We start from the raw sequence: 17,349 nt of genomic DNA on the forward strand, positions 1-17,349 counted from the left end.
GTCCGTTCTTTGCTCAGAAGTAATGATAGTCGGATGTTTCAGCTGTGATCTCGTCCAGCGAGAATCAAGAAGCAATTTGGTTGAAGGCGTAATGAAGTCAAAGGAAGGTATGCAAGGGCTGCATGAAGAAGAAGTAGTCTCGAAGGAAGAGAAAGGAAATGTCTTGGACTAATAGCGGGACATGGTGTATAATATGGTTTATGGGTGCTTAATGAAAGAAAAGGTCAATAGATGAATAGAGCAGGTGGCAGAGGTGAGAACAATAGAATCAGACAAGACAAGGGACAATGAATCGTCAAATATAGTAGCCAGCAACTGTCATCTGGAAACTATCAGGCACCCTGGGCGGCAGCAGACCTCACCAGTTTACAAAAAAGAAGCAGTTCAATGGAGCTTGGCAACCCCGTATAGTTACGACAGGCCAATCAAAGTGAACGATGATCGCGTCGAAACAAAGGAAGCATCAAAATAAAGCCTGAGAACAAGGGATCTGTACAAGGGTTTGTTTCATCAGGCATCGAGGCGTCTCACTGGTCAACAGGGCTGTCAAAAGCGCCAGGGTGGACAATCAGCCAAATATAGCCTCAATGGGCGCTTAGCCGCCCACCAACAGCCAATGGCTGTACGTCTTTCGAACATCACGATTGTATAGTAAGAGGTAGGTAGTCCGATGCCGTGCCAGCTGCCTAAATAGACAGGCGGTGTTGTTTGGAAATCTTTCCAGCGGCAGTCTCCATCTCAGTCGCCAATTATCTCGGTGACTTGGTGTGAATCGAGTCACAAACTTGCCATCACGTGAGCAAAGTAAATGTTTCAGGTGTGTGAAACTTGATCGTATAACGACACGTATTAACATTGATTATTGAAACCTAATCTGACATCTCAATAGATAGTTGACCATGTTCACCGAGGGGCGAGGGGCATCATAAGAGTCCTCGATGCTCATTCGGGCTGAGGTCGCCGGCGCCAAACAAGTCACATCACGTGCGATGAATAAGTCCGTGCATTCACGTTCTACACGTGATATAATCACACCCTAAGAGCTATGGACATCATCGAAATTGGCATGTTTGGATTTCTGATAAATTCGCCAACTTCGAGCTCAACCCTGGGTCCAAATGGTGTTATGAACATGATAGATGGACACCCTAAGAGTTACCGTCATGCGTAAATGGGATACCATACCTTAGGTTTATTCTTTGACACGAGGTGCCTTTACAAGTCAGATCAGTAAACGTTGTAGGAACCAATCGATCTTGAGAACTAATATACGTTGAGATCAACAACCTTATTATTGTCATCTCCAGGGCAGCTTCTTGTTGGTCGCACAGTATGTAATCAGTTCTTGTTGGTGAGGTCAACCGCAGGATCATGATAAGAAGGGTAACTGAGTAGGCCAAATGACTCGTTCTGGGGACCATTAAATTCATGCGGACTTTGAGTCAATCTTTCTGTGGCCGTGTGAGTGACGGGTGAGTCTCATAGATTCAATGTGGTTGTCCACTGCGCTGTCCCAATACGGAAAAATTGGAGCCATCGTATCACGTATCGGTCGTTTGATAGTCAGGTATCGTCGTTTGGAATAGGACGTAAACTGACGAAATCATCGTATCGAGTACTGGGCGGTTTGAGACACAGAAGCTTGCGGATGCCTTCTATTGGAAAGATCCTCTCTAGGCATCAATAAAGCGTCGAGGGTGGTCTTCTGTCCTTCCTGTAATCTTTCACTTTGTAAGAGGCTGTACTTCACGACGACAACATTCGAGTGATTTCTCGTAATATTTGTTTTGCCCATCCCATCAGCGTCACAACTTGATGCGTTAGATTCCCTCACCTTATCTTTCTTCTCCTTCTCAACTTCCAGTCTTACCACAACCATCATCTCTTTTATTCCAAACCTCATACATCAATCGCAGTGGTACAGTTCCACCCATCCGCTCTCGAAAATGCCCACCGTGTTTAGCAAGCCAGTTCAGACCGAGGCTCCGGCCGAGGTCTACCAATCTGATTCCCTCGACCGACTAGACCCAATATCGTCTGAGGATGAGATCACCGAGGCTGGAGACGCCTTTGCAAACCGAGTCTTGAAGCAATGGACCCAGATCCGAACTTATCGCTACATAACTGATAACGAGGGCCAGTTGGCGCTTATGAATGGCCAAATGACCATGGAGATCCATGACTGGCACGGTGATAGCCCGAAATTCATCTTGCGCAACAACCCAACCGGCAACCAGAAGGGCGAGATGAATGTGGTGCTTAGGGAAGGGGGGTTTGTGAGAGTTGACTTCAAGATGCCTCTCGATTACCCCGAGGGAATGGCAGGGTTTGCGGCAGCGCTAGAAGGGTTCTTCGGACCTCAGAGGGAACTCGGCATCGTCAACATCGAGCTCGGCTGTGACAAAGTCAACCAAGAGTCGAGACAATCCAAGAATAGCAAGCACCATATCAAATGGACGAACCCCTGGGATAACTACGGTTGTCGGGTAAACTGGACAAAGCCCAAAGCCAAGTCTAACACTCTGAAGATTAAGATCGTGATCATCAAGAGCGTCAGCCCGGCGGAGCAGATGGTAATGACCATCGACGAGCGTTCCGAGTTTTACAAGGGACTTTCACATGGCGACCCTGTGAGTAAAGTCAGTCACCGCCGATCCGCGGGATATAGCTAACATACCATAGAACCTTTTCGGCAAATGGATAGCGATGCCGGCAAGAGTTTGGCTTCGTACGATGTGGATGGCTTCGCAAATTGGTTCAATAGACAAGAAATTGTTTGGAAAGTTGCCCGTCGACGAGGAAAAGTGTTCTGACGAGAGTGCCCTTTCACCCCCCTCAAAGAAGAGCAAGAAAAAGCACAAGCGCAAGCAGAAGAAGGGAAAGCGCACCTCACCAGGACGTTCCATGCTTGAAGCAAACGAGGAAGAAACCCAACAGGCAACCGAACGACAAGTAACCACTGAAGTGACTGAGATCTCTGAGACACTGGAGCCAGTTGCGGCGTCTGAAGCCCAAAGCCCAACTGAAGAATTGGCAACCGATATCCCAGTTGCCAGCTCGGAAGTTGTGTCCCATCCAGAGCCGGAATCGTTGGACCCGCCGAAAAGGATGGAGTCAGGTGGTGAGCAGGTGGATTTGGTGGTACAAGAGAGTAAACAGAAGGAAGCGTCGGCGTTTGCAGGAGCAAGTGGAGAGGTGCACACACCGCAGTTTACCCGTCGACGTGGCTACTTGCTAAAAGGAGTGCAGACGAACTTCCCTTACAAGGGAGTTCCGACTGAGCAGCAACTTGCGACAGTTGCTGGCCAAAACCCAGTCACTGCATCTCTCTCTCCACGTACACCAAGTTCCTTGCCGATCTCGGCTACATCATTTGGGACGGCCGGATCCAACCTCTCCCCTTCTACACTCCTCCCGTCATCCTCTCCTGCCCAGTTCTTCACGCCCATGGGCAGCCCTGCCGACGAGAGAGAGTGATGATGAGATGAGGGTCCAGCAAAGTGAACGTGAACCGGCAAGCATTCTTGGCGAACTGGGCCCCATCGTGGAGGAGGAGGTGGAAGTTGAGATTCGGTACCCCGTCCCCAACAAGGGGGACGAGCTGTCTTTCTCCGGTAAATTCTCTCGGTTTTGTGAATCTTGTCAATCTGGCAGTTTGCTGACTTTTGAGTTAGACTCTGAAGAGTACACCCGTGATTGTATGGAGGGAGCCAACCTGCCGCCTCGGAGCAGATTTTCCTTCCATGCATTCCCATCGGGTATGTGATAACCTCCTACGATAACTGTTCATTTTCTAATATGTCACAGGGCTTTTCGAGGCTCGGGGAGAGGCAGTCTTGTCTCCCTCGACCGACCCTCCATCGAACCTCGTCCCCTTCGGTGCCCGGGTCACAACAGACGATGCCGAGCTTGGGACTGAGCAGTCCTGTTCCAACCACCCTTCCCACAATTCCAAGCAAGCTCGTGCGGAGTCTGTTGTGGCCCACAACACGAAGGGGCCAACAAAGAAGAAGCAGAAGAAATGGCAAAAGCGAAAGGAAAAGCGGTTTAAGAAGACCCGCGAGTCGCTTGAGCCCAGCCTGCCTGCTTCTTCTTTGGGTCATGGGGTGGAAGGTCGCATTCCGTCTCCCCATGGGACGTCTCGGGATGAAGAAGTACCTCCCGGAGCAATGCAGTTGGGCGGCAGCGGGGCTCCATCCGCCTCTGGCCTGGACCTGCGGACAGTCGGGGTCCGTTGTGCCAAGGTAGACTGCGACGCCGTTTGTGGCTACGCGGATGGAGTCTCCGTTGTCTGCCCTGGATGCGGACCGTTTTCCTACGTCCGCTACTGCGGCAAGCACCATCTCTGGGAGGATGCCAAGGCACATTGGCTGTATTGTGGCACGGCTTCAATGCAGGAAATGTGCATGGCAACTTCGATTCCTTACGACGTTCTCGTGGGTCCACCAATGCTGCCCGGTCGCTATAATTCTGGCTTGCCAGAGCGCCATCGTCAGGCGCTTTGGTTCAGTACCGCCAGTGACCAAGGAGATTACTTCTTATTCACGGACTGGACCGACATTATGGCGGCCGAGGACCAGCCAGAGGTCCACTTGGAGCTGCGATGTTCACCTCGAGTCGCATACACCGTGCGATTCGAGGACGCCGCGGAGAAGGACAGATTCCGTCGGTGCCTAGCAATCTGTCTCTTCGGTGAGTTTCTAATCCCTCGTCTCGCTTTTTCCTCTCCCTTGAGATCACCGTCATCCTTCTCTACGTCTTGCTGACTTCTCTCTTTCTCTCTTTAGCGGCGGTTGAATATCCAGCCCTCGTGGACTATGTGTACCGGCTCATCCGGGACTGGTTGGTTGCCCACAACTTTTGGGCCAGTGACAACAACATGGACAACATGCTGGCCTACCAGCTGGGACTTGAGTTCGGTCACCTGCTCAAGCCCAGTTGCCGGCATGCTTGTGAGACGGAATGGGTTGGGGCCAACCCTCGCGACTGCCAGGATCCAATGTGCGCGAGCGAGCGTCGCCCCACGTCGTCCGATGACTGGTGCATGGGGATGGGGTTCCGGCGCCTGTGTGATTACCTTGAATACAAGCATTGGATCTTGAGGGCACACCGGACCACCCATGCTACCATCAGCGACGTGGTGGCTTGCACGTGCGGGATAGGATTCCCGGGGGTCCTCCAAGCGGACCGGCGGTTTTTCCGCCGTGGCGAGGGTTGGGATGGGGTGGGAGCGGGCCCCATGGAGTTGGAGTGGTGATTTCGGAACGTCGGGTAGGGAGCCGTCCCCTCCCTAGCCCTCCTTTTTGTCGGGGTCCTGGACCTGGGGTGGGTAGTGATTGCGATAACGGTTCTGATTGGTCTAAACCCCCCGGGTCCAGGATGCCCTTGTCGTATCTATGCGTTTGGTGTGGCAGCGGTGAAGAGGGGAAGGGGGAGTTCATCGCCCCCTATGGGCTTTGTTTGATTAGGGAATGAAGAAGACCGGCTGGCGGGTTGCTCTTCGCCGTGCATTTTCCTACACTAGTACACTGTAGGCCAGGGGCCTAGGCCTAGAAAAAGCCCGCGAGCTCACTGCTCCGGCAGGAAACTAGGTTCGGCCCGTATCTCGGTACCCTTGTTCCCTGTGCTGTTCCTTGGCATCCCGGTCTGTTTCTTGGCACGGTGAAATGGCGCCCCAGCCTACTAGTACATACGTTTGAGTTCCTGGGAACATGAATGCTTATAAGTAACAGTGTAATGGCGGCGTAACTAAAGCTCTAGAAATGAAGAGTTGTTATGGAGCATCCATCTTGCATTCTTATATCCAGCTGGTTATTGGCTTCATAACACTTCTATGCATATCGTGCGTCATCTCACATCCATACATACCCGTACATCTTTCTCTACTGGGTGATGTACTTCTTCAAACCTCTCAGACGGTCCTTAGCTGTCTCAAGAACATCATCGTTCTTGCAGACCGCGAAGCGAAGATAATCCTCCGCAATGTGAGCATTGTCGTCAGTGTAGAATTCCGTGGGAGGAATAGCAGCCACACCAACTTCATGAATGAGGAACCAACAGAGCTTGAAGTCCCGAGGACGGCTCGCAACATGGGGTGGGAAAGGATAATCAGCAGGGAGCTTTACAGAGGCCATGTTGGCGAGAACAAAATATCCACCCTCAGGGTCGGAGTACTGTAAAGATTGGTTAGCAAAATCGATCTCCACGGTTAACGCTGATAGGTTAGACCTACCGGAATACCAAGCTCATCAAAGACCTCACAGAACCGCTCAATCTTGCCCTTCATTTCTGTTCGGCTCTCGTCCCAGAAGCCCTCCTTCTCTGCCTGCTCAAAGGCAACGGCGGCAGCTTCCTGCAGGGGAGACACACTGCTGTAGCAGATGCGGGTGTGTGCACCGGCCACATACTTGATCAAGTGCTCAGGGCCGATGAGGTAACCCACGCGCCAGCCGGTGGCGTAGAAGGCTTTGCCGGCGGAGCCCACGGTCAGGGTGCGTTCGTACAGTTCCGGGGACAGAGTGGCGATTCTTGTGTACGGGGTGTAGAAGAGACGGTCGTACACTTCATCAGACAAGATGATGAGATTGTACTTTACACATAATTCGCCGATGCGTTCGAGCTCCTCACGCGAGAAAACTTTGCCGACGGGGTTGTGTCTATAAATTAATGGTTAGTTGAGACGTTATGCATCTCTGAAAATCAAGGCTTACGGAGAGTTCAGGACCTGGTTTCTATTAGCTTGATAATATTCATCAACGTAATGAGGAGTTGTGCTTACAATCATCTTTGTCTTGGGGTTCATGGCTCCCTCAAGTTCCTCGAAGTCAATAGACCACTCAGCTGCAGACGAAGTCTTGGTGGCACCATCCTTGGGAGGGTGGAGAGGCACATATCGGATAATACCGCCAGGCATCTCAATGTTGCTAATATATCTTTCCAGGGGCCTTAGTTAGTACCACTCGATCCTCTCGCGACGTAGAAGTTCCTTACTGGTCAAAGAAAGGCTCGAAGATGATGACCTCATCGCCGGGCTCAATAAAGCCCATGAAGGCACTAAGCATGCCTTTGATATATCAAGTCAGTGCTAGATATACTCATGCAGGGACGATGCCCGATTCTCACCTTCGTTGGCGCCAGTGGTGATCGAGACCTCGGTTTCCGGATTCAGCTTTTTGCCAAAGAAGGGCGAGTAGGCATCCGCAATCGCTTTTCTAAGTCGAGGGCGACCCTAATCCTATATGAGCACTTGTGTGACTATGCGTGGGGCTATCGGCGTTCTCTACCTTCGTGGGGGAGTATTGGTTGCATTCGACTCTATCCAGCGCATCCTTCGCGGCGTCAATGGCAAATTTGGGAGGATTATAACCGCTGTATAACAACATTCCACGTCAATCGAGTCCCTTTAGACATATACACATTGTATGTTTCTCCGCATGGCTGACTCACAAGAAACCCTGGCCCATGTTCACGATCGGCTGGACTGGCGAAGCGGCTGCTGCCTCATTGACGATAGACCTGGAATGCCCATTCAGTATGCCTCTCCCGATATTGTCCTCGAATCTTCCTACCAGACATCCTGGCGCTGTCCTGCCACCCGTCTGGCGGGTCGGAATGGATCGGGTCGCGGAGCTGTGGCCGACATCGCTTTTGCGCCGTAACTTGAGGGTAGCTTTGAAAGGGCGGAGAATACGGTCGGACTGTGAGTCTGGGGTTGGGAGATTATGTATCGGCACGAAGAGCGAAGAAGCATGACCAGAGGAGGGTAGGACAGTCAACCTCGGAATCTGTTGGAGAAGTTGGGATTATTCCCCGCGGCGATGGCGTGCTCCGCGTCTCCGCGTTTGGCGGACAACTTTCCGTCCCACGTTCCACAGAGTCAACTTGTACTGTGGTACAAACCTGTTCTTCTATTTTTACTACTTGAATATTGTGTTCGCATCATTCGGAGATCATACAATATAGTTATCTTATCAATTGACACAGCTTTTCACTATAAAAGCTTGATCTTGACATCTTCCCAGCAAGGCGGACCCTCCTTACTAATTACGCGTTTGTACGCGTCGGTGTCTGTGGACATTATTTTCGCCCAGGTATTTCCTTTCTCAACTCAAAGCTTGAAGCAATTTACTGAATGACCATATCATTCTCCAGTTCACCATGGTTTCCTGCCCAATATGTGAGAAGTCTGTCTCCCAGATGAAGATCAACGCCCACATCGATTCGGGCTGCCAGAGCTTCATCGAAGAACCATCGTCATCTCCAGGCGAACTGTCCTCTCAAAAGGGACCAGTCCCAAGCATGTTTCAGCCTCCTTCTGCGCGAAAAGCTTCCTCCCAGTCAACTGCCCCAAAGGAATCACCATCGCGTCCCACAACCACTCCACGTGCTCTCAATGGCAAGCGATCATTTGTTGGCGACACGGAATCTCCACGAGAACGAGATGGACCTAAACAAAATGGCGATTATAAAGAGCCCCAAGCGAAACGTCCGAAAGTCAACGCTTTCCACAAAGCAGCACCCTTAGCAGAACGCATGCGGCCCAAGACCCTGGAGGAAGTGTGCGGCCAAGAACTTGTCGGACCTAACGGCGTGCTGCGTGGACTCATCGAACAGGACAGAGTACCGAGCATGATATTATGGGGTAGCGCAGGAACTGGCAAAACGACGATCGCCCGAGTCATTGCGTCGCTGGTGGGAAGTCGGTTCGTGGAAATCAACAGTACTAGCAGCGGCGTGGCAGAATGTAAGAAGATATTCGCCGAAGCTCGCAGTGAGCTGGGACTCACTGGGAGGAAAACAATCATTTTCTGTGATGAGATCCACCGATTCTCCAAATCACAACAAGATGTCTTCTTGGGCCCTGTGGAGAGCGGCCAGGTCACCCTCATCGGTGCAACTACGGAGAACCCATCGTTCAAAGTCCAGAATGCGCTTCTCTCACGTTGCCGGACATTCACTCTTGCAAAACTTACCGATGCGGACATTGTTTCGATCCTTCATCGTGCTCTTCGAGTAGAAGGCCCAAATTATTCGCCCTCTGAACTTGTGGACGAGGAGTTGATTCAATATCTCGCCAGATTCTCCGATGGAGATGCTCGTACCTCACTCAACTTGTTGGAGTTAGCCATGGACCTGTCGAAGAGACCTGGAATGGACAAAGAGGATTTGAAACGATCCTTGACCAAGACGCTGGTGTACGATCGTGCTGGCGACCAGCATTATGATACCATCTCCGCCTTTCACAAGTCGATCCGAGGGAGTGATCCAGACGCAGCACTGTACTATCTTGCTCGAATGATTCAATCTGGTGAAGACCCTTTGTATATCTCTCGAAGGCTGATCGTTGTCGCTTCTGAAGACATTGGGCTCGCCGACAATACCATGTTGTCACTCGCCATAGCCACACATTCGGCGGTGGAAAAGATTGGGCTCCCAGAGGCACGGATCAACCTGGCACACGCTACCGTGGCGATGGCGCTGTCGAAGAAGAGCACCCGAGCATACCGTGGCTTGAACAACGTCTTTGCAGCATTGAACGAGCCGGGCATTGCGGGCTTACCGATCCCCGTTCATTTGAGAAACGCGCCAACGAAGCTCATGAAAGAGCTAGGTTATGGCGCGGAGTACAAGTACAATCCAAATTACGTCGATGGCAAGGTCCAACAGGACTATCTGCCGGAGCAACTACTGGGTCGTACCTTCCTAGAGGACTTGGATCTGGGTACGAAAAGAGACCCCGACCTGAACAGCACCTCATATCAATGGGACTGATTGATTTCAGTGTCTGAACATGTTGTCTTTTGCTTATATGCACCGAGCCCGTATCTAATACATGACGGATCTGGCAACATATGTATGCACCCACATGTTACTTCCAATCAACCCCACGGAGATGATCTCAGAGCACACCTGCTGAACCTTGGAACCTTGTCGATGATGCGCTCGGCTGTGGTTGCCTCGCCTCAAAGTGACGACAGTAGGACTATCTGCTGTCTGGGCCTTCAGGTCTGGCTGAGCCTGGCCTTGCTATTACTCTTACAGAGATCCCCGGGAACATTCCTATAAATCCAATTCCATTATGGATACACGGTATGGAAATATCTTAAACTACACCCACTGAACCTTGGAACCTTCCTTGGTACCTTTCTTGGGCAATGCGTTCCATTGTGGTTGCATGAGCTCAGTCGTGGCTGCTTCACCTCGAGTGACGACGACAGGACGCGCCTGCTGTTTGGGCCTTCAGGTCTAGTTGAGCCTGGCCTTGCTGCATTTCTCATGGGTAATTCTTGGGACGTTCTATTACCCCATTCCATATGGATCCACGCTATGGGAATATTCCAAACCCCACCCCCTGAACCCTGAAACCTCCCTTGGAACCTTTCTTGGGCAGTGCGCTTCGGCGTGGTTGCATAAGCTCGGTGGCGGCTTCACCTCGAGTGACGACGACAGGACGTACCTGCTGTTTGGGCCTTCAGATCTAGTTGAACTGGCCTTGCTGCTTTTCTCATGAGAAATTGCGAGTGCATTCATATTTCTCCAATTCCATATGGACCCGCGCTATGAGAATATCTCAGACTGCACCCGCTGAACTTTGGAACCTTCTTTTGGACAATGCGCTTCATTGTGGTTGCATGAGCTCGGTGGCTGCTTCATTTCGAGTGACGACGGTAGGACGTACCTGCCGTGCCGCCTGGGCTTCCGCTCTGGTCGAGCCTGGCCTCGCTGCCATTCATTCGTACATCTCAATTTGGATGTCAGGACACCCCTCGGGAATATCCAAGCCGTCGAGCTGAACCTTGGAACCTTGCCGATCGTTGTGTTTACTCATGGCTCGCAAGTGTGGTTATGGTGCCTCACCTTGAGTGACGACAATAGGATTTATCTGCTGCCTGGGCCTTCAGGTCTGGTAGAGCCCGGCCATGCTGTTACGGGGAATCCCGAGGGCATTCCTATAAATCTAATTCCAATATGGATCCACGGTATGGAAACATCTTTAAACTACACCCGCCGACCCTTGAAACCTTCCTTAGAACGTTACCTGGGCAATACGCTCCATTGTGGTTGCATAAGCTCGGTGGCGGCTTTACTTCGAGTGACGACGACAGGACGTACCTGCTGGTTGGGTCTTTGGATCTAGTTGAGCCTGGCCTTGCTGCTTTTCTCATGAGCAATTCTGGGGCATTCATATTATTCCAATTCCATGTGGATCCACGCTATGGGAATATCTCAGACTACGCCCGCTGAACTTTGGAACTTTCTGTTGAGCAATGCGCTTCATCGTGGTTGCATGAGCTCGGCCGCTGCTTCACCGCGAGTGACGACGATAGGACGTAACTTGCCCTGCCGTCTGAACCTTCAGTTCTGGTCGAGTCGGGCCTCGCTGCTATTCATTCATACGTCTCAATTTGGATGTCAATCCAGCCCCCTGGGTTATCCAAGCCGCTGAACCTTGGAACCTTGTTTATCGTTGTGTTTAATCATGGCTCACACGTGTGAATCTGATGCCTGACCTCGAGTGACGACGATAGTATACACCTACACCTGGCATCTTTGTCTCGTCAAACTTGGCATTACTGCTAGGCTTATGGGTGATTTGAATACCTTTCCTTGTCGTTGCTTCTTCTCAGGTGACGATGTTGGGTGTAGTTGCGCTCTGAGTCCTATGGTCCCCAGAGTATGACCTCGCTGCTCTGTTGAATGGTTCCAGGAGAGTTCATCCCGTCCCTTGGTTCCAAGGTTTTGCTGGCAACTTTCGATGACTGGAAGTAGCGGCGGAGGGTCGCCGAGCAGGGCGACCCCATAATCCAGCCCCAATATATGAAATATGAACTATATCCTACAACGTTGCTCCTTCTCTCATCATTCATTCTTTGCTCTTGCAGAAACTTGACAACTTCTCTTAATCCAGGCGTCTATTTGCTGGTCGTCTCCGCAAGTCCATTCTTTCGCTCTCATTCTTTCTATTCTTGACGATAGCTCGCGGTTTCCTTCATTGCCATAACTCTCTTTTGATCCTGGGACCAGGATGGCAGCCTACACGAGCACTTTCCGATCTCCCTTCACTGTCCCTTACATAGAAGGGCCCTGTAAGCCCGTACAGCATCCAACATTTAACGTAAGTCTGATGTCCTGCCATGTCCTGCCCATCCCCGGCCGCTCGTGCATACGGCTTTCGTCCGGGAGCGGTGTTTGTATAAGAATACTGACCTTCTAGGCGACCGTGAATGATGATGTTTTGTTGACCGAATCTCAACTTGACGAACTGTTCGGCGAGGGATTTGTGCAAGCGGGCAGGCAGCCGATAGCCCCTGACTCCAATGCACCCGACACACCACCCTTCGATCCGAGTATTGTCGATCATTTATTCTCGGGAGATGACAATTTCCAATCCTTCCAATTCGGCCAATCTGGTGAAATCGACCAATTTGATGCAATAAACGGTGCGGTCGGTCTTGACGATTCGATTATGGCCTCACTACTTGCAGAGAACCTGCAAACCTCTCATTTGCAAACACCTCCACCGTCGCCTCCTCTCTCTACTCACCCATCGGGATCCATCATCTCTTCGTCTGTACACACTCAAAATGTACAAAGCAGCATCGGAGCTCAACAGCCTGCTGCGCTACTGCCTCAGTTAACTCCGACGTTCGTCCACTGTTTCCCTCCGGAACCCATTCGAAACAATGGCCCTTCTCACCCTTCCAGAAAGCCGGAAGACCTTACCTTCGTTTTCTACGATCCAAAAGACCCCAACAAGCACGAACCCTGCGAAAAGATACTCCGTAGCCCGGACGAACTGAGCCAACAGCGGGTGGATGCAGCTGCACTCAGGGAAGTCGGTGGCGCATGTGTGTGGTGTCATCGATGCAAGAAAAAATGCGACACGGCCCAACCCTGCGGCATTTGCAAGTCAAAGAATCGACCGTGCTACCGGAAGTCGACCAATTTGGAGCTTATGGGGTTGTGTTGATCCACAACGGATGTCTTTGTGTCTTTGCGTCTCTGTGTCTTCGCGTCTCTGTGTTGTCCATATTTGCAGACTGAGGCTCCCACAGTTTGTGATTCTCTTTGCTTGTTCAGGTTTATATACAGCCTGCTTTCCATAGTCTTATGAATCAGTTGTTTCTCCCTGATTTCCCCATGCCACTAGTTTCGTAGCCTCAACAGGCTGTTTACAACGAATCCTTCCTGTGCATACTGAATTACGATAGTGATGGATGCAGTGGTCACGTGATCATGCTCACCACAGGACCTCCATGATTGCTTCTTCTTCTCCTTCTCTCTTCTCCCCTTCTCTTAGATAGACATCATCAGTTATTATCATTTATCATGAATAGCATTCCATATTCGTTGTCATCTCCTGCATCATAGCCCCCGCCTTCATCAGGTTATGAAGCCCTCTGCTCCAGAGTCCAGACTCAGAGCAAGAAAACCATCATCTTTGACGAATAAAAGGTCCTCGTTGGCTGTAGCACCTCGGCCCGTCCCGCAACGGACCCACTGACCACCCAACAGCATCACGTTCATCGTCAGTTTGCATCAGCTTTCAGCAGCAATTTTCTCCAGTGACTTCGAGAACGAAGTTTCTGCCCACACGAAGGAGCCGGATATCCATCACGGTATCAGGCGTCACCTACGATCGAGGCCCTTCCGCTAAAAGTCTGATTTTCGAGTCCTCGTGGGCCATGTTCTCGGATATATGAAAGGGTTGGGGTGTATGTATGGTTTTCTCTCGAATTATGAAGAAACTATCTTCCTCCGACAACGGCATAACGGTGCGACTTGGGTCGTGGGTTGCTCCCCAGTGATTCTGGCGTCCAATGTCTACACCAAAGGGTCTCCGATGGTGACCGTGGGAGAATACTTTTTGTATATTGCGATTTGCGACCCTGGCGCGCCAATAAGGGAAGGTTCATAACCAACTACCTCAAGAAGCTGGGTGGAATCAATGAGATAGGGCACGAGAAAATTCCGCTTCATTTATGGAGCTGTGAGTAAGCTCCCCTCTCCTACCAATGTAGAGAGGTGCGGGTATCTTTGAAGACAAAACTCCCTATGCGAGTGGATCCCTTTCCTTCGTCGAATGTGTGATCAAATGTCTAGAGGCCTTGACTTAGCGCTTTATTCAGTCTCCAAATAAACTTGTCAACCTACTCAAATTTCCTGCTAGCTTTGGACGTAATTGACTATCTGGTGTAGGGTGGCGAAGTCGGACGACGGCCGTAGACTGTAGATTTGATGCAAGCTTCGAATGTAGTTATAAGTTTACTGTTCACAGTGTGAATGGTCCGCAAACTATCTTCCAAGTCTACGAAGGTTGGTATCAATGTCTAATTAAGCGCCTGAAGAAGCCTGAAGATGTCTGATCTTCTGCTGGCAGAAAATGAAGATACCTGAGAACACAGCGGCTTGCTGGAGGGGTATCAAGTGAGCTTTGAATACGTGGGAATGTAAATTCGGGTCATCGTTAAAAACTGGATTGATCACGAAGTAGAATCTTCCATTGGATGACACTAAACTATTACTCGCACCTCCAAAAGAGGGGAGTTACTCCAATAAGCAGCTCAACATGAGAGATACTCACACGTCAACAAAAGGGGGGAGTATACCTTCGAGGACCACTGAAGCGGTACCTAGAGGCCGATTGTTCTCCCTGCCAGCAATAGAAACCTGCATCACCACTCGCATTCATCAAGGTTCTCACAAACGCCAGATCCGGGTGGGTTGACCAACTCGTAACGGTTTTGAAAGAAGTGAATGGAAATGGACTTTGTGGGTCAATGATCATTTGGTGACAATTGGTTTACACCGTGATACACCATGGTGCACCGTGCCCGAGGCAACACCGCAGTACAGGGGGCATAGTCGACGAGGTTGCCAGCCTTCTGGAGTTTTATCTGGGAATAAAAATTAACAATTTGTGCGTAGGTAGCTTACGATGTTCACAGGGAGAATTCAGAGGCTTTGCCGCTTTCAATCCCAACGGGATTCGTCATCTCTTTACAAGGCGGCCTCTGATTAGCTGTCTGACTCTCGAGTCTCGACCTCTGATAGCTAACAATTTGGCAAGCAGGGGCCCTCAAATTCTTGAGCGAACTGTCTAATAATGATAGCCCATCCTTAATGGCAAATAAAATAATGCAAAAACAAAAACATACAACAGTGAGGATTCGCTGGCGGTCACCCACCCAACTACTAACTCACCGGCGTGTGGCTTCTCTGCGGCCAGTAGTTGGGTGGGTGTCACCCGGGTGAGAAACGGGTGAGCGCCGCTTTACCGTCGCGCGACCAGGGGTGACAAGAGTGAGTGCGCAATAGACAGGGTGAGAACTGAGAACTGGGTGAGAATCCTGTAGGCCGGCGCGGAGCCCGCACAGGCCGCTCAGCCAGGCTATGATAACAGATTATTGGGTATGACCGCTGGCTCTGAAACACTGATCTCTGGGCATCTGCACACAGCCAAGCCAGAGTCTAGAGATTCGTTCATTGGTGACATCTGATTCATTGGGTCATCTTCCGGGATGTCTCTTCATCGTTCAAAATGGCCCTTCGGACTGCGAAGTCGCCACAAGATCGTCCGGTGTATCAATCTACGCGAGAAGGAAGATGCATATTAGAGAGGCTAAGCAGTATTCCATTTTGCACTCAATGATCTATACGCCGTGTTCAGGAACCTACACAGCGTGATTACAACCATCACTATCAATTGATGCTAAGGGGAGACAACCTAATGGCCGAGTACTGACTATTACCGACTGGTTTACCAAAATTGAACACAGCTCTAATTGAACCCTACAGGCATGTTCTGATCACTAGAAGTGTGCATTGATAGACTGGTTACATTCAGATTCAGATCTAGACCCTAATAGCCCCCCCCCCAAAAAAGTGATCTACAATACAATAAAACAGTCTAGGCTATTCCGTCCATTTGAGCATCGAGCAGCCCCTTCTGCATGGTCGTATATTGTGATTAGTATGATGGACATCGGGGGTAAGGCGGAGGGAGATGTTCATCGGCCTCGAAATAGAGTAAGGTCCGTTGATGGAAACTTGTCTTCGAACAGAAACCTGTTATCCCTCTCGTAGCTGCACTTCCATAAGAATTGTTCTCATCTCCCTAGATGCAAGGTCATCTGGTATGACAGGTATACCAATCAGAGACATGGACCGATCTAGAGTTATTCGGTGGTTAGTCTCGACTCGGTGACGAAGCATCTAGCTTCCTTGATCGCTTCGAACAACTGATGGATTAATGAAGCATATCCATCTCACAACATAGGTACTCTGTAAATAGTAACGTTCCTATGGTGGGCGGCAGCATGCGCCCACACCTCATTTCTCAATCCTCTGCATCATCAACACAGCCTCACTGGCTGATGTCTTCAGTTCATCTCCGCTCACAAGCTCAGTGCTACTCAAATACTCAAATCTCTCTCTCCAAAACTGCCATCTCTCCTTCGAGAACCCATATTTCCCTCCCCAAAGCGGACCACCCCTCCCCAAAGCACCATCAAATTCCTCATTCCACTCATAAATCTCTTTCCCGAGAATACTGATCCACGCAACCGCAGCAGGAACCCACGCTTCCAAGCTCTCAGGTGCTATCTCTTCCACTGGCGTCTCCAATGCCTCGCGCAACGTAATCAGCGCAAACCACGAGTACGCAAAAATAGGTTCCTCCGTCGCCATCAAATGCGCGACAAATCTGTCCCGGTTGATAATTTGCGAAACCGCGCTCTGTCGACGGTCCAGTGGGCCTGCTGGAACGTTTTTATTCCATTCGTCGCGGAATTGCCAGCCAAGCGTTGGTAGTTCTTTCCAGACTTGCTTCCCATGACGCAGGATTGGCTCCCCAGTTGATGATTTTGCGTCCGGGAGTTTCGAGAGCTGGACTAGGACTTCGACCAGCTTGTCATGTTGTTCTGGGGATTCGTATGCGCATTTAATGATCAATTTCCAGAGGCTGGTGATGCCTTCTTCTGGTTCTGCTTCGTCTGCCAGCGAGATTGAAGCTAGGTGCTCGGCGGAATTCTGTGCTGAGATGCTGTCGCTGAATAGGTCTTGGAGAATGGCGAGTCGAGGATCGGTGGTTTCATCGGTAGCCATTTTGGAAGACGTGATGTGCAATACGGGAAGAACTGGGACTCGGGGATGTAGTGGGATTGTAGAAGTCTGAATCCGGTTTATGTGTGATTTAATAGTCCCCTTATCAAGCAAACCTTTGGAAACTCCGAAGTTTATCGTCGGACTCCGTGGCCTCTATCTGCTGTTATCATTGGCTATGGTCCATGTTGGTTTCACCAGCTAGGGTCTGTGTACACAGCTAAGTTGACAGAGGTATGCTTCTCG

At 50.5% G+C, this 17,349-nt stretch overlaps 5 protein-coding genes across 5 annotated transcripts; 3 read left to right on the forward strand and 2 right to left on the reverse strand.

Annotated features, from left to right (window-relative positions):
• Positions 1 to 1,946: 1,946 nt before the first annotated feature.
• On the forward strand, positions 1,947 to 5,257 carry N7515_003586 (uncharacterized protein; the record flags this gene model as incomplete). Its single annotated transcript, XM_056664330.1, has 6 exons — positions 1,947 to 2,630; positions 2,683 to 3,473; positions 3,520 to 3,614; positions 3,675 to 3,758; positions 3,808 to 4,692; positions 4,788 to 5,257. The coding sequence occupies 6 exons, from the start codon at positions 1,947 to 1,949 to the stop codon at positions 5,255 to 5,257; spliced, it is 3,009 nt and encodes a 1,002-aa protein (XP_056523387.1).
• Positions 5,258 to 5,882: 625 nt separating this feature from the next.
• On the reverse strand, positions 5,883 to 7,642 carry N7515_003587 (kynurenine--oxoglutarate transaminase; the record flags this gene model as incomplete). Its single annotated transcript, XM_056664331.1, has 9 exons — positions 5,883 to 6,173; positions 6,233 to 6,656; positions 6,711 to 6,724; positions 6,779 to 6,932; positions 6,991 to 7,063; positions 7,123 to 7,228; positions 7,284 to 7,368; positions 7,447 to 7,515; positions 7,569 to 7,642. 9 exons carry the CDS (start codon positions 7,640 to 7,642, stop codon positions 5,883 to 5,885), a joined length of 1,290 nt encoding a protein of 429 aa, XP_056523388.1.
• Positions 7,643 to 8,157: 515 nt separating this feature from the next.
• N7515_003588 (ssDNA-dependent ATPase MGS1) lies at positions 8,158 to 9,771 on the forward strand (the record flags this gene model as incomplete). Its single annotated transcript, XM_056664332.1, has 1 exon — positions 8,158 to 9,771. The coding sequence occupies one exon, from the start codon at positions 8,158 to 8,160 to the stop codon at positions 9,769 to 9,771; it is 1,614 nt and encodes a 537-aa protein (XP_056523389.1).
• Positions 9,772 to 12,025: 2,254 nt separating this feature from the next.
• Positions 12,026 to 13,044, forward strand: N7515_003589 (uncharacterized protein; the record flags this gene model as incomplete). Its single annotated transcript, XM_056664333.1, has 3 exons — positions 12,026 to 12,115; positions 12,215 to 12,848; positions 12,911 to 13,044. 3 exons carry the CDS (start codon positions 12,026 to 12,028, stop codon positions 13,042 to 13,044), a joined length of 858 nt encoding a protein of 285 aa, XP_056523390.1.
• Positions 13,045 to 16,332: 3,288 nt separating this feature from the next.
• Positions 16,333 to 17,106, reverse strand: N7515_003590 (DUF3632 domain-containing protein; the record flags this gene model as incomplete). Its single annotated transcript, XM_056664334.1, has 1 exon — positions 16,333 to 17,106. The coding sequence occupies one exon, from the start codon at positions 17,104 to 17,106 to the stop codon at positions 16,333 to 16,335; it is 774 nt and encodes a 257-aa protein (XP_056523391.1).
• Positions 17,107 to 17,349: the final 243 nt, after the last annotated feature.

This window comes from Penicillium bovifimosum (genome assembly GCF_028826915.1).
Source record: "Penicillium bovifimosum strain IBT 22155 chromosome Unknown utg000003l_segment0_segment0, whole genome shotgun sequence".
NCBI lineage: Eukaryota > Fungi > Ascomycota > Eurotiomycetes > Eurotiales > Aspergillaceae > Penicillium > Penicillium bovifimosum.